The 22836-nt window shown below is 55.4% G+C and overlaps 2 protein-coding genes across 2 annotated transcripts in view; both read left to right on the top strand.

The window, feature by feature from the left end:
• The first annotated feature begins 31 nt into the window (after nucleotides 1-31).
• RGP1 (RGP1 partner of RAB6A GEF complex) lies at nucleotides 32-11187 on the top strand. The gene is made up of 9 exons (XM_087958794.1): nucleotides 32-189; nucleotides 6563-6699; nucleotides 8836-8919; nucleotides 9098-9247; nucleotides 9322-9471; nucleotides 9756-9883; nucleotides 9961-10138; nucleotides 10230-10985; nucleotides 11047-11187. The coding sequence occupies exons 1-8, from the start codon at nucleotides 74-76 to the stop codon at nucleotides 10451-10453; spliced, it is 1167 nt and encodes a 388-aa protein (XP_087814920.1). The 5' UTR covers nucleotides 32-73; the 3' UTR covers nucleotides 10454-10985; nucleotides 11047-11187.
• An 8208-nt stretch (nucleotides 11188-19395) lies between these two features.
• NPR2 (natriuretic peptide receptor 2) overlaps nucleotides 19396-22836 on the top strand; it is a 25072-nt gene continuing 21631 nt past the window's right edge. Inside the window, exon 1 of the mRNA XM_087958793.1 lies at nucleotides 19396-20243. Coding sequence (XP_087814919.1) covers nucleotides 19490-20243 — 754 coding nt within the window. The 5' untranslated portion in view covers nucleotides 19396-19489. The remainder of the gene's footprint in view (nucleotides 20244-22836) is intronic.

Raw genomic sequence — 22836 nt, 5'->3', positions numbered from 1 at the left:
GCCCCGCCCCGCCGAGCGAGAGGGAGCGAGTGCGCGTGCGCGTGCCACGTGGCCGGCCCCGCCCTCCGCGGCCATGATCGAGGTCTCGGCGTCGCTGCTGCGGGGCGCCGCTTTCCTGGCCGGGGAGGCGCTGGAGTGCCTGGTGACGCTGCGCAACCCGCTCCCGCCCGACGCCACCTCTGCCTCCAGGTACGCCCCGCCGGGGCGCCCCCCGCCCCTCCGGCGCCGCTGCAGGCCGCTCCTTGGTTCGGTCCCTTCCCCGCCCGCCCGCCCGCCCGCCCCCGTGTCGCCCTCGGCCCGGAATGTCCGCCCCGCGTGCCCCGCTGGTAACCGGATGCAGAGTCTGGAGGGTCCTCGGAGGTCCTCTAGTCCAGCCCCCATTCCCAGGCAGGGGCCGCCCGGTCTCCTCTTAAAAAACCCTCCAGGGTGGAGGAGCCGCAGCTTCAGCTCCGCCGGCCGGTGGTCCTGCCTGCCCGGAAATCCCCCGAGTTCCCGGTTGCTCCTCTCCGCGGCCGGTTGCTCCTGCCTTCTAGTGCTTTGGGGGTAGGACGACCCCCCCGCCTGCTTCTTTGGGGCAGCCCCTCAAACCCCGGGGGAGGCTGTCGTCATGCCCCCCGCGCTCCAGTAGAGCAGACTCGGCCGCTTCTTGCAACCGTCCCTCCTCTGTTTCGGCCCCCCAGCCCCCCTCTCTGCATCGGGGCGGCCAGAACTGGAGGTCCAAGCGTGACCCTCTGCGAAGGCGGCCTGGGAACTGACTCCGCCCGCACTTGATCCGGGTCCCCCTGACCTCACCCCTCTCGCTTGAATCTCCTTTGGTCAGATGGGGCCCAGGGCTCGAGTCGGTGGAGACCCATCCGGAGAGACCCATCCTCAGCCTCTGCGGGCGAAAGCCACCCAGGACCCGAGACTGCTTTGCAGAGGCTGACGGGAGCTGCCCCCTGGGTGATGCTGTGTGGAGGGGAAGGCAGGCATGCAGGGCCCCCTCCGCAAGCGTCTCTCCTGGGCCCAGCGCTCTTGGTTGCACCCAGAGAGCTAAACCCTGATTAAGGGGCTAAAACGGGAAGAAGAACAACGGTTGCAGGAACCGGGCCTGGCTAGTCTAGTGCAGAGAAGGACCAGGGGAGACAGGAGAGCATCTTCCAATACCTCAAGGGCTGCCCCAAAGAAGAGGGAGTCAAGCTATTCTCCAGAGCACCTGAAGGGCAGGACAAGAAGCAAACTCAACAAGGAGAGAAGCAACTTAGAACTAAGGAGGAATTTCCTGACAGTGAGAACAATTAACCAGCGAACAACTTGCCTCCAGAAGTTGTGGGGGGGTGGGGAGATCCCATTTCATCTCCCTGTTTATTTTTATTTATTAGGTTTCCTGGTGGCTTATAAATGATAGAAACAAGTGAAAAATAAAAGATTAAAAAGAGCTGACATTCAAACATTATTAAAAGCTGCTCTCTAGCCCTGCCTACAAGAGCCAAGAGGTGGATGGGATGGGAATGAGGACTTTTTACTGCCCCCTCGGGGCCTGGCCAGCAGGTCAAGCTGGCTTTTGATTCCCTCCCAGTCGGCCACAATGGAGGGGCCAGTTCTCACCTCTGCAGCGAGACTGGGCCCACAGCAGAGAAGGCTGTGACCTCCTTGCCCTGCTGCTTCTGTTCCTTAACAGGCAGGGTCCATAGCAGGCCTCTTCCACTGGGGTGAGAGGGTTGGGCTAGCCCCCTCCTCAGACACCCTGGGCTTGAATTTGATCCGGAAGCAAACCAGCAGCCAATGCAGCTCGCAGGCTAACCGTGTTGTATGTGCAGCCCAAGGAGCTCCCAAGAGTGTGTCCAGGGAGCCACACTGCCTTCTGCACCGGCTGCAGCTCATGTGTAGAGCGCATGTTTTGTTATTTGTTAAATTGTTATCGGTAGACTGAGATGGGGGACCATATACATTGTTTAAGTAAATTATAAAGTGTTGGATGGGGTCACACTGTCCCAAATAGACCCAGGGAGGTCCTCCTGGACTCAAGGAGCAGACGGCCCGGAGGGGTGACCCCATGTGGCTCACCTCACAGGGATTCCTACCTTGGTCACCTCCGCGGCCTGTGTGGGGCTGCCCTGGAGGAGCGTCCAGGGACTTTGGCTGCTGCACACAGCGCATGGCACAGGCAGCTGGGGATGTTCCTAGGCAGGCATGTGCTGTTCCTCTGTGCCGTGAGCTTCCTCGCTTGCCCGTTTGCCTCTGGGTGCAATTCCAGGGCCCTCCCTCTGCCAGCAAAGCACGTCTTCCTTCATTAACCCTCTCAGAATCCATTTTTACTTACAATTATTCGATTGCTTTGATTGGTTTTTACATTCAGTTTTAAAGGGTTGGTTTTATTGCACACTGTCCAAAGTTCCCTTGTATGAAATGGGCTGCCATATAAATTTGATAGCTAAACATAAATTGCCTAGATGAGAGAATAGAAGGAATGTGCTTCAAATTTGCCGATGACACAAGGCTAGGAATTGGGGGTGGGGGGGGTTGATAACTGTGCTGATCAGTTGGCTGGAGTCTTTACCAGGATCTTCAATCGGTCTTTATCCCAGTCCACTATTCCATCTTGTTTTAAGGCTTCCACCATTATTCCGCCACCAAAGAAGTTCCCTATCAATAACCTCAACGATTAGAGACCAGTTGCACTCACTCCTATCATCATGAAGTGCTTTGAGAAATTGGTCTGCCGGCACATCATTTCTGGTCTTCCGTATACATTTGATAAACACCAGTTTGCATACAAAAAAAAATTAGATCTACAGAGGACACTATAGCCATCACTTTTCACACTGCTCTGACTCATCTAGAACAGCGGGAGGGCTATGTGAGGATGCTTTTTGTGGATTTTAGTTCTGCGTTTAACACAATTCTTCCACATAGACTAGTGCCTAAACTTCTGGACCTTGGGCTTTCTAATTCAATCTGCCTTTGGATTATGGATTTCCTGTCTGGCCGCTCACAGAGGGTCAGATTACATAATCATACCTCTTCAGCCCTTATTCTTAACACTGGTACACCACAGGGTGGCGTGTTGAGTCCCTTACTCTATACTCTTTATGTGCATGACTGCATTCCCACTCACGCTAGTAATACTATTGGTAAATTTGCAGATGATACAACAGTGGTGGGACTTATCTCCGGGGGCGTGGATGAGTCTGCCTACTGAGATGAGGTGGACCGGTTGCTTTTGTGGTGTGGAGACAACAACTTGGTCCTCAACACTAATAAGACCAAGGAGCTTATAGTGGATTATAGAAGGAACAGATCAGACCTCCAGCCCTTGCTTATCAATGGAGACCGAGGGGAGCAAGTGGCCAGTTTTAAGTTTCTGGGTGTTACCCTAAAAGAGGACCTGACCTGGGGTGCCCACATTGCAGCCCTGGTCAAAAGGGCCCAGCAGAGATTATGCTACCTGAGGCTTCTCAGAAAACAACAACTGAATGAAAAACTGCTGGTGACCTTCTACCACTGCACCATAGAAAGCATTTTAACATACTGCACCTCTGTATGCTTTGCCAATTGTACAGGGGCAGATAGGAAAGCCCTCCAGAGGGTGAACGCCATTGCCCAGAAGATCATGGGTTGCCCTCTCCCCTCTTTGGAAGAGCTTTATAAATCCCGCTGCCTTAAGAAAGTTCAAAACATTCTCAAAGATCCATCTCATCCTGGGAACCCTTTTTTTGAACTATTACCATCTGGCAGACGGTACAGGATAATAAAAACAAGGACAAATAGGCTGAAAAACAGCTTCTATCCCAGGGTAGTAGCTCTTTTGAATCCTGCTGTATAGTGCAGTGTTGGTGTGGTGTTGGGGGTTTCTGGTTCAATGTGTGAAGGGTGAAGGATGTGTGTTTGTGTTTATTTTCATGGTCATGATGTGCACTGAAGATGGTGTTTGATTTCGTCATACAAGGTGCAAAGGCAATAAAGTAAAACGAAAATGGCAGGAACAAACCTGACACAAACCTGGGATAATTGCTAGCATTTTAGAAGAGAGAAGCCAAGGGGATTTCAGGGGGATCCTGACAGACCTGAGCATTGGCCCTACCCAACAAGATGCAGTTCAGGGCTGAGAAAAGGAATGTCCTGCAGTTAGGCAGGAAAAACCAGAGGCACAGGTACAAGATAGGCTCAGCAATGGTGAGAGGCATCTAGCGGACAACCTTTTGTGTCGGCAATGTGCTCCTGCTGTTGCCAGAAACACCAAGGCAGTTCTAGGCTGCACCAACAGAGGGGCAGCATCAAAACCACAGGACGCAGGATAATGCCATTTTATACTGCGCTAGTAAGGTCCCCCTTGGGAATACTGCATTCGGTTCTGGCCACCGTGATACAAAAATGATGGTGAGACCCTGGAAACAGTGAGGAGAAGAGCAACGCAGATGATCGTGGCTCTTGTAAGCGTGGTTTTAGCGCAGTTTTTAATAATATTTTAATGTCTGCCTCTTTTAATCTTCCCATTATTTTTCACTTGTTCCTGTAATTTTTAAGAGGCTAAATTGTAAGAAGCTAAACTACAACCAGCAGCTAAAGGAACCACAGGCGGGCAGGTTTAGTTTAATGAAGGGAAGGCTTAGAGGAGACTTGATAGCTGTCTCCCAGTGCTTGAACAAGGCTGCCACAGGGAAGAAGGCAAGTTAATTTATTCTCTAGGATAAGAAGCAATAGGCGGAGGCTCCTCAGAGGGAAATGGAACCTGGAGATGAGGAGGAATTTCAGTGGGGATGAATCATCAGGGGGACAGCTTCCCTCCTGGAATTATGGGTACTGGAGTCTTTTAAAGAAAAGATTGGACAACCGTTTCTCCTGGATGGAATCCTGCCTCAGGCAGGGGGTTGGGCTAGAAGACCTCCAAGCTCCCTTCCAGCACTAATGGCTTTATGATTCTAATTTCAGAAGTTTAACTGAAATACTTGACTATTGTGCCTCATTTCACAAAACGCTTTTTACGTGCTGAGAAACGGAGAACGTTGCGCTTAATCGTAAAAACCCAGTGCAAGCAAGCTGGTCAGAAGGCAGGATGTGGCCAAGAGCCCGTTGGAGAAGGCCTCTTCCCCATTGAGCAGGTGGTGGGTGACTGGCCTTAGCCTGATCCAGTCAGACCCCAGGTTGACGAACGGAGGGGCCGAGGCAGAGCAAGGAGCCTGGGCAGCCAGGGACAGAGGAGCACGAGGGCGGCTGGAGGGGGGCAGGGGGCTCCTTTGCCCTCAGCCCCATTTCTTGGAGGGGGCTTAATGGCTTGGGCTGATCGTGGCTTGTGGCTGAGCCCCGTCACAGGGGGATCGTGCCTCGCCCTGGGTGGAGGGGGGCAGAGGGTGCCAGCCAGCCCCATATCCTGCCCAGTGGCCCCCGAGGCAGCCCAGGAGCCCCACCCACCCCACAGGGAGGTCAGGAAAGGCAGCAGAGACACACCTGGAGCAGCCAGGACACTCGGCTGGGACTCGCTCTAGAGCAGGAGGGTCATACCCGAGGCCTGTGGGACGGATCCAGCCCAGCCCACGAGGCAATTGGATCCAGCCTGCAGCGCCATCCTGGTCTACCCAGTGCGAAGGGGAAAGACCGGGCCTGTCTGGCTTCGGCTTTTCAGTTGGAAAGACCACCTAGTTGGCCACCCCCCCGGGCGAGGTCCACCGCAGCCCTGATGCGGCCCTCAATACAATGGAGTTTGGCCCCCACCCTGCTCTAGGTGAAAGCGAGGGGCTGCCGGTAGGAGCTCTGAACGGACAGTCCTCGGAGAATCGGACAAGGAACACGAATGGACATCGGCCACAAAACACTTTTAACCTGTTGAACTCATGCAGAGTGTCAGAGACATTACGCACTCACACACGTCGTAGCCACTAACGGTTAACTTCCTGTTTCTGGAGATTTCTAGGTATAATCCCTCTCTACCTCCTGAGATTCTATTTGCCTTCAGTTTGAGGGGCCAGAGTCACCAAAAGTTGCCTGGTGATGAAGGCAGCGGTAGCCGGGGCAGAAGTCCCCCGCCCTTCCGAGGGGCTGCTCCTCTGCCTTCCTGAGCAGTTCGACTGCCCGCCTGGCCTCCGAAGGCAGCTGGAGCCTCCTCTGGGGGGGGGGTCCAAGCAGCAGGGGAGGCAGGCTCCCAAGGGGGGCTGGGAGGAGCTCGGCAACAGAGCCCGAGTCCAAGGCCCTCCCCGCTGAATGGGCCCCCACAGGGGCCGGCCAGCTGCAGCACCAGGGTTGTAGGAGAGAATAATTCCACAAAAAACGGGTTCTTGGGTGGCTGATTAGAGGGCTTTGTGAATGGCCCAGTGCAATCCTCCCCATGCCCAGTTCCCTCCTGGCACCCACTGGGAGCAGCCAAGGCGGGGGTGTTGCTGCAAGGGTAGAGCAGCGTATGGGCACTGTAGTCCCAGAGGAGGAGGAGGAGGAGGAAGAGGCATGAACCTTATGTAGAAAAGGGCAGGCGTGCTGTGAGAAGGTGCTCCTGGCACTCTGAAGGTTTCCTTTTCACTGGGCTCCAGTGGGTGAGCTGCCCAGCGGCCTGGTGCTGGCATTCGCTGGCATTCCTCTTCCTTTCTTCCAGTGAGATTCTGGCCTGGGCCAGTGCTCAGATCCACTGCCAGTTGCACACCAGTGAGAGCCGGGTTGCTCTGCCACCTTCACAAGATACCAGCTATGATGCCCAGGCAGAAAACGAGACTGTCTTTGTGCCCAACCGAGGTAAGTTCCATCTCAAGGAGGGAGCCTCTTGGGGAGGGGCTGAGTCTCTACCGGGGCTGGTGCCCATTGCCTGACCCCAGAGGGTCAAAGGGGGGCCCTTGCTGGTCTTCCAAGGGAGGCATGGCACACTGAAAACAGAGCCCACCATCGTGGCAAGGGAGGCACGGAGGCCGTGAGCGGACCGTTTCCTTGGGCCTCTCTGGACAAGGAGAGGACGGGAGATCCCCTGCATGGGCTTCGGATGACTGCTCCTCACCAGGAGGCGGCAGGAGGGAGGGAGGGAGGGAGGGGTGGCTTTCTGTGGTTTTGAGCCCCGGGAAGCCAAAGGCATCCGCCCTCTTGCTCACAATTGCTGCAGAGACTTTGAACGTGAAATTTGCAAACTTCATTTGCTAATTACTTTTGGAAATTGCTCATTAAGTCCTTATAAGCTATTCAAGACTTTTGGACCTTGAGTCTTCTTTCAATCTTGAATAAAATAAAATAATCATAAGGTTTAGAACGTAAAGAATGTGAAATAAACAGCAAAATAAATATTTTGAGTATAGAAGCATATACACAGACTAAGGATCCAGAAAAAAATGGAATAGTGAAACTTCTACAGTTAAATTTTTCAAATAATTCTAAAGAAGTGTTAGTCATGGGAAACAGATTTTGTCTTGGTTATTACAAGGCAAAAAAATATTTTCATTATTTCAAAGGAAGAGAAGTGTGACACTGTGACAGTACTTGAATGAACTAAAGATTAAGACTGTTAGAAGTAAAAGGGAGAAATGTAAGGGTGACAACAAAATAGAGGCACTCATGCACTTATGGCCATTAGTTCCAGTGACTGTTCAAAGTTACGACCGTGCTGGGGGGAAAAGGAGCCAAGCAAGGCCTTTGTCCACAGAAGAAGGGGCCCCGGCGGTGGCCCTGCGATCACAGGAGCCCCGAATGTGGGCGCTTGGCCACCCCCTCCCCCCTCCCCTTTGGGCCTCCCTGTCAGAAGCAGCAGGGGTGTGTGTGTGGGGGGGTGGAGGACCAGCTGCTGCTGCCCCTAGCCCCCCCTCACGTTCCCCTGAGACCCAGTTTCCCTGCGCCCCACAGGATCTGCCCCCTCCCCTTGTCCCCCCCCCCGCTGCTTGCAGGCAGCCTGTCCGGGGCACCTGGCCTGGAGAAGGAGGCTTGTGGGAAGAGGAGGAGCCCATTCTCCCCATCCGTGGGAAGCCCCGACCACCCCCTCGCTGCACCCTCCAGATCCCGCCGTGGGGCTTCCCAATGGTTGGAAGAACCAGACTCCATGCGGGAGGAGAGCCTCGCATAGGCCAGGCGCGCCTGACAAGTGGGGGCAGCAGCAGAGGCAGAGGGGGCTGGCCTGGCTGTGGGTCTAGAGGCGCCATTTCTCGGGGGCAGCGGCAGGACTGGGGGGCTGAAGGCAGTACCGAGGGCAGCTGGCTGGCTGCTGAAGACGCCTGGCCTCCGCTCCCCCCCCCCCCACAAACACACCCAGACCCAGTGGCGCCACCAAGTGTCAGTCCGCAGGGCAGCCCAAGGGGCGCAGGTGGGGGCAGCTGCAGTCAAAAGGGCTGCCAGCCAGGGTGGGGGCTTCCAGGGGCAGCCATGGCTTTGCATGGCAGCCCCCTCCCGGGACACCCCCATAATCCTGACCTGGGATTCCACCCTCTCAACGGACCACCCTTCCTGGGTGAGCACAAGGGGAGGAGCCAGCGGTTGGGCAAAGGGGCCACAGGGCACCTCGCTTAACAGCTGCTTGGTTCAAGGACATTGGTGCTTGTATGTCGGGGCTGCTTGTACGCTGCTACCTGCAGGCTCGTGGCTGGTCCCAGGACCCGAGGGAGAATGTCGCAGGCTGCAAAGGAAGGGAGCCCGGGGGGGGAGAGGAGGTCCGCCTTTCTGGCCTCCAGGGGGACGGGCGGGGGTGGGGGTGGCTCAATTGGTTTATGCTTGTGGCAAAGGTCGTTATTTGTTTCTCTTCTTATTTTTTCCCTTGAGTTTTTTTTCTCCTTTCTCTAAGTCTAGTTTGTACTAGATTTCACAATTATAACCACATTTCTTAATAAGAGCTGCATTTAAAAAAAAAAAGGAAGGGGAAAGAAGCCTTGCTGTGGACTAGTGACATGCGTTGCCTTGCAGGAGAGCGGGGTCAGTGCATCCTGTCGACGCCCCCAAAGATCCTCTTCTGTGACTTGAGGCTGGATCCCGGCGAGTCCAAGAGCTGTGAGCACAGACTCCCCTTCCTGTGGGCCGCGCGGAGGGGCGAGGCAGGCGGGTGGCCGCCCCAGAGCGGCTGTAGGGAACCTGCCCTGCCCTCCCCACCTGGCGGGAGTCCGTTTCCGTGCCTGCCCCGTCCCGGCTGGCCCAGCTCAGCGGCCCCCTCCCCGCCCTCTGCCCCCAGACTCCTACTGCGAGACGCTGCCGGTGGACGGGCCGCCCTCCTTCCGTGGCCAGGCGGTGAAGTACGTCTACAAGCTGACCATCGGCTGCCAGCGGGTGAACTCGGCCATCAAGCTGCTCCGAGTGCCCTTCCGAGTGATGGTGCTGCAGGGTAAGGCCCCTCCCCTCCGCCTGCCCGGGACTCCAGCCTGCCAGGCCTCTGACGCGGCTTCCCCGTCTCCCCAGGGCTCAGGGGCTACCCCTTTCCCCAGGATGAAGCCGTGGCCCCCTCCAACCCCTTCTTGGAGGAGGAAGAGGGTGGCGCCAAGAGGTCCTCCCGCCTGGCAGACCTGGCCACGGAGCTCCTGACGGTCGCCACTTCGCGGCGGAGTTTGCGTAAGTCCCCCTCCACCCCAGACGACTGTCCCTGGCAGCCCCCACCCAAACCCAGCCTGTGGCCTCGGCACCTGTGGACCCCCCTCTGACTGCGCCCCCCTCCCCCGTCGTGCCCAGGGGTTCCAAGAGTCCTGCGGCTCCTTCCTGACTCCGGCCATCAGGGGCGAGGCTGAGCACCACAGGCCTCATCCATCCCCCCTCACCCATCCCGGGCGGCTCCCCCTCTGTGAGCACCTGCTGGGTCATCCCCCGAATCATCTCAGGGCAGCGCTCCCCGTCCTCAGATCTGTTCAGCATCAGCAGCGCCCAGGGCCGAGTGGCCACCTTCTGCATCTTCAAGACCGTCTACAAGATCGGGGAGGACGTGGTGGGGACCTTCAGCTTCTCCGAGGGGGACACCCCGTGCCTGCAGGTGAGGGGGCCCAGGGGCCACCCAGGGGGGCTGCGGGGGGGGACCCACCTGTGCTGACAGGCTGCTCTCCCCGCCAGTACCTGGTGAGCTTGCAGACGGAGGAGCGGGTGCAAGAGGCCTTCCAGCGCCACAGGGCCCAGGCCGCCTCGTACAGCACCCACGCCCGGCACCAGGAGTCCTGCCTGCACACGGCCCGGACCAGCTTCAGCCTGCCCATCCCGCTCAGCTCGGCCCCGGGATTCAGCACCAGCGTTGGTGAGCCTGCGCAGCCCCTCTGGCCCTCTGGGGGAGGACCTGCCTGGCTCCCCTCGCCCTGAGTGCCTGCCTGCCTGCCTGCCTTCCGCAGTGTCCCTCCAGTGGAGGCTCCACTTCGAGTTTGTCATCCTGCGGGACGTGGCCGAGGCGCCCGTGGCTCCCAAGGACCAGTCGGAAGCCGCCAGCTGGACGGGAGGGGAGCAGATGGACGTGGACACTTTCAGCTGGGATTTGCCCATCAAGGTGCTGCCCACCAGTCCCTGGCTGGCCACCTCCGTCTCCCAGCTGCCCAGCTGCAGCTCTCTCTCCCTCTGAACCGAAGGGGCCGGCAGGAGAAGAGCCCGGGGGCTCTGCCCCCGCGGAGTGCCAGGCTGTTGGCAGGCTGTGGCGGGCAAGACCTGGTCCTCTCCTGGCTGGGGCGTTCCCCCCTCCCCCCGCCCTGTGCCTTATGACCTTCCCCTCTCGGCCGGCTCCCAGGGGCCTGCAGCAACCCGGGTTCCAGAGGTTATTCATGGGGCCCCTCCAGCCCCTCCCCATCCGAAAAGGAAGGGCCCGAGGCCCCCCTCCCCCCTGGGGCTTCAGGACTGCAGCGTGGGCTGTGCTCCGTTTAGCAGCCCTGGAGGGGCCCCGGGTTTAAGGCCGGAAGCCCGTTCTGCCTGGGGTCGTGCCCACTCCAAGGCCTTTGCCCTTCAGACCTTCTGGTCAAGTTGCCCAGGGAAGAGTTTGGCTTTCCTTGCAGCCGGGGACGGGCACCAGCAAGGGGTTCTCTGCCCAGGTGCTGGGTGGGCGTGGCCATGGTGGGCGTGGCCTAGTCGGCCTCCCGTACCACGGCTTGGGGGGGGGGGGCGTGTTTTGCCGTCCCCGGACTCCGGAGTCTTTCTTCCCGAGCCCCTACGGACCCCCAGCAGCCCACCCCCGCTCACCGCCCTCAACTTACTCTGTAGATTCAGTTACTTCGTGTTACCTTTTGAGGAAAGAAATGCCAGTATACGTGTGACTTTCCTGGTGCATTTAGCTGAACAAGGACTGAATAAATGGAAGTAACCCTGTGGAGTTGTGTCTTGCTGGTGTCTGGCCACCAGGCTCCGTGGAGGCAGAACGTGGTCCAGGCCCGTTTGGGGGAATGATCATTATTAGACTTACTGGCTGGCTTTGATTTCCACAGATGCACCCCAAGCTCGACTTCTCCGCTTGCTTTTGGGGTGGAGGGAACGGATGGTCCCCACTGGCTGCAAGAGGCTCCGTAACTGCTAGGTTATCCCCACAGCCTGACTCTCTTTCTCTCTTGCACGCCTGACCCTCTCCAGAGGAGGCCAAAAGAGCCGGGGAGGGAGGGAGTCCAGGAACCCACCCCCCCGCCTCCCCAGGGAACCAGAGGCAGGAGCCCTCGGCGGACAAGGGAGTCCCTCACCTGCTGGCCCTGCCCCTTTCCTGGTCAAGGTGCCCCTGCTGGACCCCTTCCCTTCTGCTCCTTGGGCTCCCCCTGCAGGGTGGGGGGCCTGGGCTCTGGGGTGGGCAAAGGGGGGCGTGGAAGCAAGGGGAGGGGAGGGGGGCAGCTTCTTTTCATCCCCTACAGAGCCAGCCGGTCCAGAGTGACGCTGGAGGGAGTGCAGGCAAAGGAGGCCTGGGTGAAGAGAGAGGAGACCTCTACGCTAAGCCAGGGGTGTCAAACTCAAGGCCCAGGGCAGGCAGGACCTGGCCCACACTGTGGCCGCATCCGGATCCCCGCGTGGTTTCAGCCCAGGCTACCCAATGCAGAGGAAAGATGCCAGCAGTTTGGGGAGTGGTGTCAAGCTGGCCACGCCCACCTAGTTGGCCACACCCACCCCAAGGTCAACCACAGCCCTGGTGTGGCCCTCAGTGAAATGGAGCCTGAGCCCCCTGCTCTAAGCAGTAGGGAGGGAAGCCTCACCTGGAGCCCAACCCGCCAGGAAGGCCTGAGCGAACCTCCCGGAAAGAGGCTCCCCTGTTCCAGGAGGGGACGGATGGCCAAGCATGGAGGCCTCGCCAATCTCCAAACAAGGGTCTTTAATAGGGGGCCTGGCCTAAGCTCCCTTTGGGCTGACAGGTGGCCCTGGAAGCCACTGAGAGAGCCAAGAGGGCCAGAATGGTTGCATCGCCCCCGTGGGACCTCCAGAGATCATCCACAAGGGTAGCCAAGCCAAGGCTGTCTCCAAAACACGAAAAGGGCCCCAGTTATCCGCTGCATCCAGGGCTTTTGCACCTGAGCACTGCCCCCCCCCCCGGATATCCATGATCCATTGTCTCCTGTCATCTTCCAGGTCTGCCAGACTGGTCTCTCCATACCTGGGGGAGACGCCACTCCCAGGGGACCTTTTCAGTGCAGCTGAGGACCCTTCCAAAGTGGGGGAGCCCTTCTTCTCTTCTCCTGGGGGGGGGGTCTTCTCCCACTGCAGGCCAGAGCCAAGAAACGTCAACACTGCGGAGGACTCTCCCTCTCGCTCTCCCTGCAACGGCCCTCCCACCTTCTGGCAGAGGGAAGGTCTGAGGGCTGTGCAGAAAAGCCCCTCCCCCCCAGCAAACCCCCCCCCACTCGGTCAGCCGGGATTTACTCCATCCCTCCCTCCAGAATTCTTCTCTGGGGTCAGGATCTGAACCGCTCCCCCATCTCAATCCGTCCCTGACCACCGTTCCTCGGGAGCAAAACCAGTGGGGGGGGGGGGGTTAAGGGGCCTGGCAAAGTGATTAGGAAACGGGGGGAGGTTTATGGGGGGGGAGGGTTTCCGAATGTTTCATTCCCAGGCTAAGTAAGATCTTCAGCAGAGGCCAGGGAACAAGCCCCAGCACCTGTAGACTTGGCTACCTGGACCAGCTCACCTATGGAACTTGGCTTAAGGAGGTCAGCATTGCCCAGGGGCCGGTTGTTCTTCTCAGTCATGGTTTCCAGAAGAAGACAAACTAAACCCTGCTGGCCTTAGACACGCGGTTTGCCTTCCGAGAAGTCAAAAGGGGCCAGGGGAGGCCGGTGTGGGAAATGGCTGTGCAGGTGAATTGAGAGCTAAAGAATGTGGCCTGCAACCTCTCACTCATAGTGTTGCAGCAGATCCTGTTTCCAAATCAGGACACAAGACTACGAAAGGTTGGAGAATACAGGTTTTTATTTGTGCACAAAGGTTCAGAGCTTTAGCATGGCAAATTCTGAACCCCTGGCTCTTCCTGAGGCGTCGCTTTTATACATTTCATAACCTCAGCCTAGCCCGGGGCGTTTCTTATGTTAAACTATACCAAAAAGGAGAAGTACATTTCTGTTATTTTCCAGACCCATCCTTATTCACTGAAACATGCTTACTTCCAGTTCAGCAATTTTGTGGTTTTGCACAACATTTCTATAAGAAGCAAGGTAAGGGGTCAGAGAATTGCTGGTAAATGCATATTTTGTTTTGGACCTTCCAGGCTGCTTCGTTAGCAGCCCACAGTGCGTTTGTAATCAGGACATTCCCGTTGCAGCCCCTGAAACTCCAGGTGCAAACATTTCTCCTAGCTAAAGGATTGTCCTTTGTAGATAACAGAAGGGCGGGGAGGGAGCCGAGGCCCATGGCCAGGAGCAAGTAATGGAGGTTCCCTGCTGTGTTTATTAGTCCCCCCCCCCTGATTTATGCCGGAGAAAGCGATGCCAGGAAGGGGGAGGGGGGAGATGAAACAAGGCCTTTGGGGGAGGAGACCTCTTTCAGTAGGGACTGACTTTGGCAAATGCCACGGAAGCCTTCGCTGTGGGCTTCCGGTCCTGCCTTGGATTCCCCGGCAGTAAAATGCCGTTTATAATACAGCTGCTGAGAGGATGACAAACCATCTGCTCCAGGCTCCCTCCCCCCTCTTTGATCTTTTTCACAGCTTCACCGAACTTACCTGAATTAGGGAAAGTTCATTAAGTGATTCTGTTTTTAGGGTTAGGTTCAAACAACACAGGCCTGGCTGGTCTTATCTCATTTAAAAGAGTTGCCAAATCAGTAGACAGTGTATCCTCTTCTGTCAACAGAAAAGTTCCCCTCGGGATGGTAGACGTATCTGCTGAGCTCTGGCTACCCCAAGTCTAAAAGGAAGAGTTAGAGGAATTGGGGTGAGTTCGGAAGGAGAAACTAGCCAAATGAGGAACCGTTCAAGGACCTGGATATGGTCGGCCTAGAGATGAGATGATTCTCTCTTGACCCAGAGAGCAGGACCAGACCTATCAAGGACAAATCTCAGGAAGGAGGTTCAGGCTAGACATTAAAACTCCAAGATATTGAGTCTTAAGGTATTGAGATTTAGTAGCTGACCAGCTGTTGTAAGGCTGTTGTAATGAGGATGAATCAGCATGGTTATCGCTGCTTTAAGACTGACCCACAAGGTTTTACCACTTTAAGAAGCTGTCTATATATATATGAGGCCATGAGAGGGCGTACCTCTGTCTCCTTGTGTTCTGTCTCCATTGTAGTTCTCCCTGCAGATTAGTTGCCAGGTATTTGCCTACCACATATTTGTATGTATATAGCTGTCTTGTATATATACCGCTGTTAAATGACAAAGCCTCTGTGTGCTGTGTTTTGCTCCTGGGTTGTCTCACAATAGTCACGCTGCAAACACTCTGACAAGATGACTCTGAGTAACAGTAGAAATAAACACAAGAAAGGAAAACCAATCACTCAGCAAAGACGGTGCTTAATTCAGAAGGAAAATTGCACATTCTTTACAACCACTATATCCTGCCACAGCTGCCTCCCCGCATCCTAGCCCAAAGCTTGGGGAGAAAAACAGAACTCAAGGGTTTGTCCAGAGAAGAGTGGGATGGAAACCATTTGGGCTTCTTGAGGGCAGGAGAGTGGCAGAAAAGGACCCTTCCTGGATCCCAGTTTTATGGATGGTCCCGGGAGCATCCCAGTCCCACTTGTAACTACCCAGACAGGCAGAAACCATGGGAGACAGGTGGGAGCCAGGGCCTGTGCCAGGGCTCCAGGTATGGTAATCAGTGCCTGAAACTTCCTGACTGTATCAGAAGACAGCAGCACCGGCTGCCGCCCGAGGAAGTGCATCCTGCTTGATTAGAGATCTTCAAAGAGAGGCCGGATTGAATGAGATGATTCTTCTCTATCCAAACTATTCTGGGCACCATTTACATTTTAGGAAGAATGCTGGCAAGGTGGGGCAGGAAGCAGGACTATCTCTCAAGAGAAAGTTGTGGGCCTCCAGTGGCACTTCAGTTGAAGATGGACCGAAGACCGCGATCGTTCGCAGCTTTGATCTGTGCTTATCCTGTTGGAGGGTCCAAACGGGACCAGATCAGTGGTGGTATTCAGCCAGTTCATACCGGATCGGGAGAAACCGGTAGCAAGATTTTGGTGTGGGTCGCTGAACCGGTAGTAAGTTCTGGCTGGCCATGCCCCCCACCTGGTCACCCTCCCGCTCGATGCTCACTCACCCCGCCTGCCTGCCTGACATTCGCCTAAGGTATTTCTTTTTTCCCCTCCTGATAATCAGCTGTAGATAAGATCAGTTGTGCCGGGATTCTCCTTGCTAAGGCCCAGGAAGGCAAAAAATGGAGGGAGGAGCTCAGCACCCCCCCTCCATTTTTTGCCTTCCAGAGTCCTAGAGGAGCCTTGGGGGAGCAAAAATGCCCCCCGAGTCTTTTCTGAGGCTAGGAAGCTCCCAAAGAGGAGCTTGGAGGGCTGCTGCGTGCCCCTCCTATGCTCTGTTCCTTTTCTTCCTGAGTCCCAGAGGAGCCTTAGGGGAGCAAAAATGCCCCCCAGAAGCTCCTCTGTGGCTAAGAAGCTCCCAAAATGGGTGGGGGCTGCAAAAAAAACCCATGCCCACCCAATCACCTGGCCACGCCCACCAAGCCATGCCCACAGAACCGGTAGTAAAAGTTTTTGAATCCCACCACTGGACCGGATCCATCTGACCCACCTCGGAGGGGTGGGGGAAGAGGAGGAGACCGCCAGCCGGGTCGAGGGGAGCCGCATCTCCCCTGCCTGGCTAGGTGTACTGCCCTTGAAGACAGGAGGTAGCGGCAGTTTTAATGGCTGCCCTGAAGACGGAAAGCTTCCGGGATTTCAATGTGTGCTGGAGCGGTGAAGCGGTGAGTGGCGTGTAACCAGGCAAAGGATTTTGTATTTTTCTTTGATAACCCCGAGAAACAAAAGGAAAGAGCCTTCATTTAAGAGTGTGGCAGTGGCAAATGGAAAACAAGTGGTAAATAAAAAACCGGATTAAAAAAGGACTATAATGGAATTAGAGACCAAATTTGGAATAAGATACAGGAATTGACATTAATCAGGCATTGGACAGAATTCTGGACTTGCCTGGAATTGACTATATTTAAAAGAGCTAATGGTTGAAAATTAATGGAATTAATACAATTGAAAAGAGAAAAAAGAACTTTGAAAAGTGGAAAGAGATGCAGAGCACCATCTAATGGTTAAAGGCATTTTTCCCCATATGACTTTATGGAAAATTACTGGTCTTATAAATTTGTGAATGAGAAATGAAATAAAAGACTTTATAACAATAACCCCAGAAGTACTAACAAAAAAAAAAAAAAAAAGGATTGTAGCGAAGGGACAAGAAAAGATAATATATTGGGACTGTTTGGTGTTGATTGTGACAAGGAGACGGACTACCACGAGGAATTGAGATAAACGGATATCTTTGGCAAGGACTAAAATAAAAGACTCTGACTTTAATAAAATAAAGAATAACTAAACTGATTTTTAAAAAGGAAGAAATAAGCAAAAAAAATCAAGTTGGAACTGCAAACCGTGAGAGGAATGTTAAAAGAAAGAATGGAATTATTGGACATAACTGGCAGAAAAATTAATGGTGATGCAGTTCACAGAAGAACAGAAAATTCAAGGAGGAGGAGTTAAAAGAAGAGGAAAACAGCTAAGAAGAGCACAAAGAACAAGGGACATTGCAAAAAGACATGAAAGGAATAAAAATCAAGACATTGATGATAGATGTCATAATTAAAAGGGAAAACACACCCAAGACTAAACAGAAGAAAAAGCAGCAGTATAAGAAGTAACTTCAAAAGAGAGAACAGGAAAGGGTGGGGGGAAAATAAGGGATTGGCAGATGAAAATAAAAACCATACTAGAGGGAAATAGAGGAGTCAAGAGGAAAGCTTAGAAAGCATAGAAACTTAGAAAAGAGAAAGCTGGTTAGAACTATAAAAAACTATAAGGCCGAGAGATTTAGAGATAAGGGTTAATGATAATATAAAGGGGGGATGCCACATGGAAATGTGTGTTTGTTGTTGTTTTTTTTTTTAGAAATATAGATTGGGGAGATTTGAAGTTTAAAACTTATTGGGAATTACCTTAAGATTGTTATATAATTATACATGAGAAAAATGATGATAGAGTAAAATAAATTAAGATGGTTTTATTGTTATCAAACCCTACTTTTTATATACATATACATTAAATAATGTAATTGATTATTCAAATGATATTAGAAAAACAGAGAATATGGTAAACTCGAAAAAATGCTATTATGACCAGAAAGGGTGGAATGAAAATTAAATAAAATTTTATAGGTTAAACTTGGCTAAATTGAAACAAAAAGGAAACTTAATTTTCTCTTTTTTTCTTTTTCTTTATTGTATACATTTTATATTGGACATGAAATAGAAAATGTAATTGATTATATAAAGGATATGAGAAAATAGAGAATATGGTAAACCAGAAAGGATTACAGTGGAAAGTAAAGTATTTGTAATGAGAATATTATATTATGGAAAGATTATATGAATATATCTGGAATAAATATAAGATTTATTATAGATTGGGGGATATACCATGTGGATACTGAATATATTAGTTTTATTTCATTTTTTCCCTTTTTTTGTTTCTTTATTATACATCAGCTTTGAGAACGTTAATGAAGATAATAATGCATAATGTAAAATAAAATAGGTGGTAAGCTGAAAATAGAAATAATAGGGGATAAAGACTGGAAAATATATGTGAGGATGAAATGTTTTTGATATTGAATTAATGAATTGAAATATGAAGTGAGAATTTAAAGATCAGTGGAATAGATAATGATTTGATATGAAATTGGATAAGAAAGTTGGAAATCTAATTATGACTGTGTATAAATGTTGTAACCTGGAATCACGTTGCTCACTTGAAGAGATGTGTAAAAAAAAAAATATTATAATTTTTTAAAAAAGAGAAAGTTGTGGAAGAGGCTGCCCAGGAGCCTACAGATGCCCGGTCCCTGGAGATGTTAAGGCGGAGCAAAAGTAGACTCCTGTGCTGCGCTGGGCAGGTGGTTTGACTAGATGGTCTCCAAGGCCGCTCTTGTCATACCCAGAGGACATGGAAAAGGCTACTTTGCTCAAATGGAGCTGTTTGACCCCAACGCCTGCAGAGCGGGACCAGAAGGGGCTGGGCCAGGGGTGGGAGACGCAAAAGGCAGCTGAGGTCTTTCTGCACAGCAAAGGCCTACTTGGGGCTTGGCATCTGAGGGCTGCCAGCTGATTGGCTCCACAACCATCCTTTGCCCAATTTGCTTATTCTGAGGAGGCCAGCCGCTGCCATCGGCCTGGAGCCCAAGCCAGCTGTTTCGGAGGCTCGGGGGCTGTGTGTGGCGCCTCTCTTCTCTCCTGGAAACCCATTCCCGCCAGGGTCCTTGAGGCAAACTCTCCTCCACCGGAGCTCCCCGGGGCTTTGCAGCCAACATTCCCACCTGGCACGGCTGGGAGCAGGACGGGCGCCTGGCAGGAGGAGCCGGCCAGCTCCAGATGGCACGCAGCCTCCGGACTCTGACGGGGAGCCCTCCCCCCGGAAGGGGGACGAGAGGCACCGTTTCCCCCCACGGCCCCTCTTGGCCCCTTCCGGGAGAACCCGCCTTCCCCCCTCGCAAGTTGCTTGCCCGCTTTCCTCCTTGGGCGGCCGGGCTCGGCTCCCGCTCGGGCGCTGCGGCGGGGCCGAATCTATCCGGGGGAGCCTCCCTCTGCGGCCGAGGGCGGTGGCGAAAGGATCCGCCGCTGTCTGAAGCCCCAGGGCCTTTCCTGAAGCGCGGGGGCGCCGTCCGGCTCTGCTCTGCGGACCCAGGGCCGGCCGGGCGATCGGACAAAAGCAACGGCGCCGCGGATGGCCCGCCTCGCCCGGGCTGCTGGTGCCCGAGGAGGCCGAGGGAGGCGCCAGGGGGCGCTGCCCGCCCACCTCTCCTCCTGGCGCGGGCAACGCATCCGGAGGGAGGGGAGGGTGGGCGGCTGGGGCGGCCTCTCTGGGGAGAGCGCGGGACATCCCGCCCCGCAGAGGGATCTGGCGGCGACGGTCGCGGAGGAGCCGAGTCGAGCCGAGCGGGCGAGCGAGCGCATTCCTTCAGCCGCTCCCGGCCGCCCCCATGGCCTCGCCGCCCCCGCTGCTGCTGCTGCTGCTGCTGCTGGCCGCCTCGGCCACTTTCGCGCCCGGCGCCAACCCGCCTCCCGGCGCCAACGGCAGCGCGCCGGCCCCGACCGTCCTGACGGTGGCCATGGTGCTGCCCAAGGAGAACCCCAACTACCCGTGGGCGCTGCCGCGCGTGGGCCCCGCCGTGGACCTGGCCCTGGAAGCGCTGGCGCCGGCGCTGCGGGCCGCCGGGCTGGCGGTGCGGAAAGTGATCGCCACGTCCGAGCTGAACGGCGCCTGCTCCGAGTCGGTGGCGCCGCTCAAGGCCGTCGATCTGAAGCTTTACTACAACCCGGACGTGCTGCTGGGGCCGGGCTGCGTGTACCCGGCGGCCGCCGTGGGCCGCTTCGCCTCGCACTGGAGCCTGCCGCTGATCACCGCCGGCGCCGTGGCCGCCGACTTCAGCCACAAGCAGGAGCACTACAGCACCATGGTGCGCGTCGGCCCGTCCGCCTCCAAGCTGGGCGCCTTCGTGGCCCACCTGCACGGGCACTTCAACTGGAGCTCGCGCGCCGCCCTGCTCTACGTCGACCACAAGACCGACGACCGCCCCTTCTACTTCACCATCGAGGGCGTCTACGAGGAGCTGCGCCGCGCCAACCTGGTCCTCGGGTACCACATCTACGCGCCCCGCGACAACGGCAGCGCCGCCGGCGACGAAGCGGGGGACCCGGACGCGGCCGTCCAGTTCATCCGAGCTAATGGGCGAGGTGAGAGCCGGGACGGAAGGGGGGCGGAGGCGGCATCGGCGGCGATGACTTGCCCAGCCCGGCGCCCGGAGCGCAGCGCCATCGCGGCCGGGGCTCGCCGTTCCTCCTCCCGCGGAGACCTTGAGCTCCGTGCCAGCCGCAGGGCCGGACTTTCCTTCGACGGGGCTTGGGACGCGGGCGGGAGGGGGCGAGGCCTGCCGCGGGGAAGGGCCGGGCAGCCAACTGCCGGACGGCGCCAGCTCTTCCCTGGGCGTCGCCGCCCGGCCCCGGAGGCACCTATCGATCCGTCGGCCTACTGCAGCTGCGCCCCTCCATCTTGGCGGCCGCTGGAGCTGCTTTGTCATTGGGGCGGGCAGGAAGCCGCCGGGGACGGCCCGATGGGAACCCTGGCAGCCGCTACGGCCGGCCTGCCTACCTGCCTGCTCGACCGCCTCCGTCTTTCCGGGAGGAGGCCCGGATGGGCTCTCCCGCTGGCCGATCTCGACCTGGACGTCCCAGAGGTAGAGGCTCCAAGGCCCCCGGTGGACGTCGGGGTTGTAATGCCCCCGAAAGGCTGGGGAGGGAGAGCAGGGGCACCCGGTTGATGGGCCCTGCAAATCCGTAGGGCTGGGGGGGGGGCTTTCAGACTGCCCCATAGGCGCCTCTTCCATCAGGAATAGGAATCTTCCACACGGTGGAAGGGACCAGCAGGGTCCGGAGCCCCCAGGAGGTTGCCCAGCCGAAGGCATTTGCAGGAAGGACCAGGGAACCGTTGGTTTTAATCCCGGCTTCCTTATTTTTAGAAATGACTGGAAGTGGTGGAACATATCCACGCACCTTCCTCTTCCCATTTTCCCACACAACAACCCTGTGATGTGGGTTGTCTAGAGAGAGAAGGGGGTGGGGGGTTAGTGGAAGGTGGGAAGAAGGAGCCTAGTTGCAATGCTACAATTAGGGATCATCTTACAGAAAACCCACTTTAACTGAGCCACCCAACCTCCTCCTTCCCATTTCCCACTACCCCCTCACAACTTGGTTACCTTGCAACAGGGCCTTTCCACCCTAACCCAGCAACTCCCACCTCCCCCCATTTCCCCTCCTCGCCCTGTTGGGAGAGTCCATCCAGCAAGAGTTCTGGCAGCTGTTCCAGCGTTTCTGCTGCTTTTTTCCCAAGATCCCACATTCGGAACCTCTGGCTGCCCTTCAGAAGCTCACTAATCACTCAGTCTTTGGCCACAAACTGCCGAACCTGTTGTGCCTCCAGATACACCTTCCCTTGGTCACCCCAGTTCGCAGCGGGGCGGCTGGGCTCTCCTACCTGAAACAAGGAGACGTCCCCCAAGCAGAAGTGCCCCCAAGGCCTCCTGCCCTCCTCTCCACTGCTCTTGTATCTTGGCCTCGTCTCCCCCCTCCCCAATCCACTCCAGTCCTCTAGGAGAAAATTCTTTCAAATTAATTCAGGGTGTTACTCAATTTCCCCCAAAATTAATTTCCCGTTCTTTGGTGATCAGCATTCACTGAAGCGTATGAAAATAGATGCATGCACACCCACAACACACACAACCTTAGTTCCTCCTCTCCAACATGTTTAGGCCGTCTGGGTTAAGTTCCCTGAATCTATTCGTTGCTTCATAAGGTCGAATCGGCATCCTTTATCTGTGTTGCGCCTTCCCCTTTCCCTCACCATTTCACAGACCCCCATTCCTCTCTTTTCCTTCGCCATTCACCCCCCTTACACGCCGAGTCTTTGGAGGGCTTCTTCCGAGGGGCTTCTGTTATCCACAGTGCCTTCGGTCAACCAAGGCTTTCCATGACCCTGGTTAGTAACCTACAGGAAGCGTAGACTAGGTGAACAGCCTTCATGGCCTCCAGGCCACAGGCTCAAATGATCCATTGCTGCATTGCACCTGAGCCCACTTTTACCCCAAACATGCTTATGTTATCCTAGGCAACCCAAAATCTGTAACAAGCCAAGATATGTTCCCTACACCTTAGCAGTTTAGAGGAAAGTCCCCTTGCTGACGGTGCTGTACCTGAAACCAGCTTCGCACATTTAAAGGGTCCCGTCATGGGTCATCGGTATTTGCAGAACAAACTGACCCTGCGGACTGAACTACTCCAGACTGAAGCGACCAAGAGAAAATGGACCAATTAAGGAGATCTAGGAAACGGCAGCTGAGCTTCTGAATCAAGCCAATCCACCCCAGGATCCTGTGAGCAGAGAGGCAGGTGCCTGGAAGCGTCCAGGGCAGAAGAAAGAAGCGTGGGGGAGGAGGCCTTTCCCCCGCTTTCCGAATGGCCTCGTCCTCGTCTGGGTCCTCGTCTGGGTCGGCACAAGACACTGAGGCTGGGCTCCTGCGCCACTTCACCCGGGGCTCAAGGGGAGAAGGCGACCCGCTGGGCGCAGCACACCAAGGCAGTTGCTCAGAGACTCCCTGGCGGGATGAAGGGGAAACCAGGCTGGGGTTTTCTGCCTGTGGCTTCAGGCTTCCCTTGGCTTGGTTGGAGGGGGCAGGGGGCTCTCCTCCCCAGGTCCTCCTTAGGTCAACAGCTGGGGCCTCCCAGGGGCTGCTTGAATCCTGGGGGCGGGGCTTCAACAGGAAGCAGGGAACTG

The sequence above is a fragment of the Notechis scutatus genome, chromosome 2 (genome assembly GCF_049901735.1).
Source record: "Notechis scutatus isolate UNSWTSFEM ecotype Mainland chromosome 2, rNotScu1.2, whole genome shotgun sequence".
NCBI classification, from domain to species: Eukaryota; Metazoa; Chordata; class Lepidosauria; order Squamata; family Elapidae; genus Notechis; species Notechis scutatus.
The sequence above is the reverse complement of the archived record's forward strand: the minus strand, read 5'-3'. Positions and strand labels throughout refer to the sequence as shown.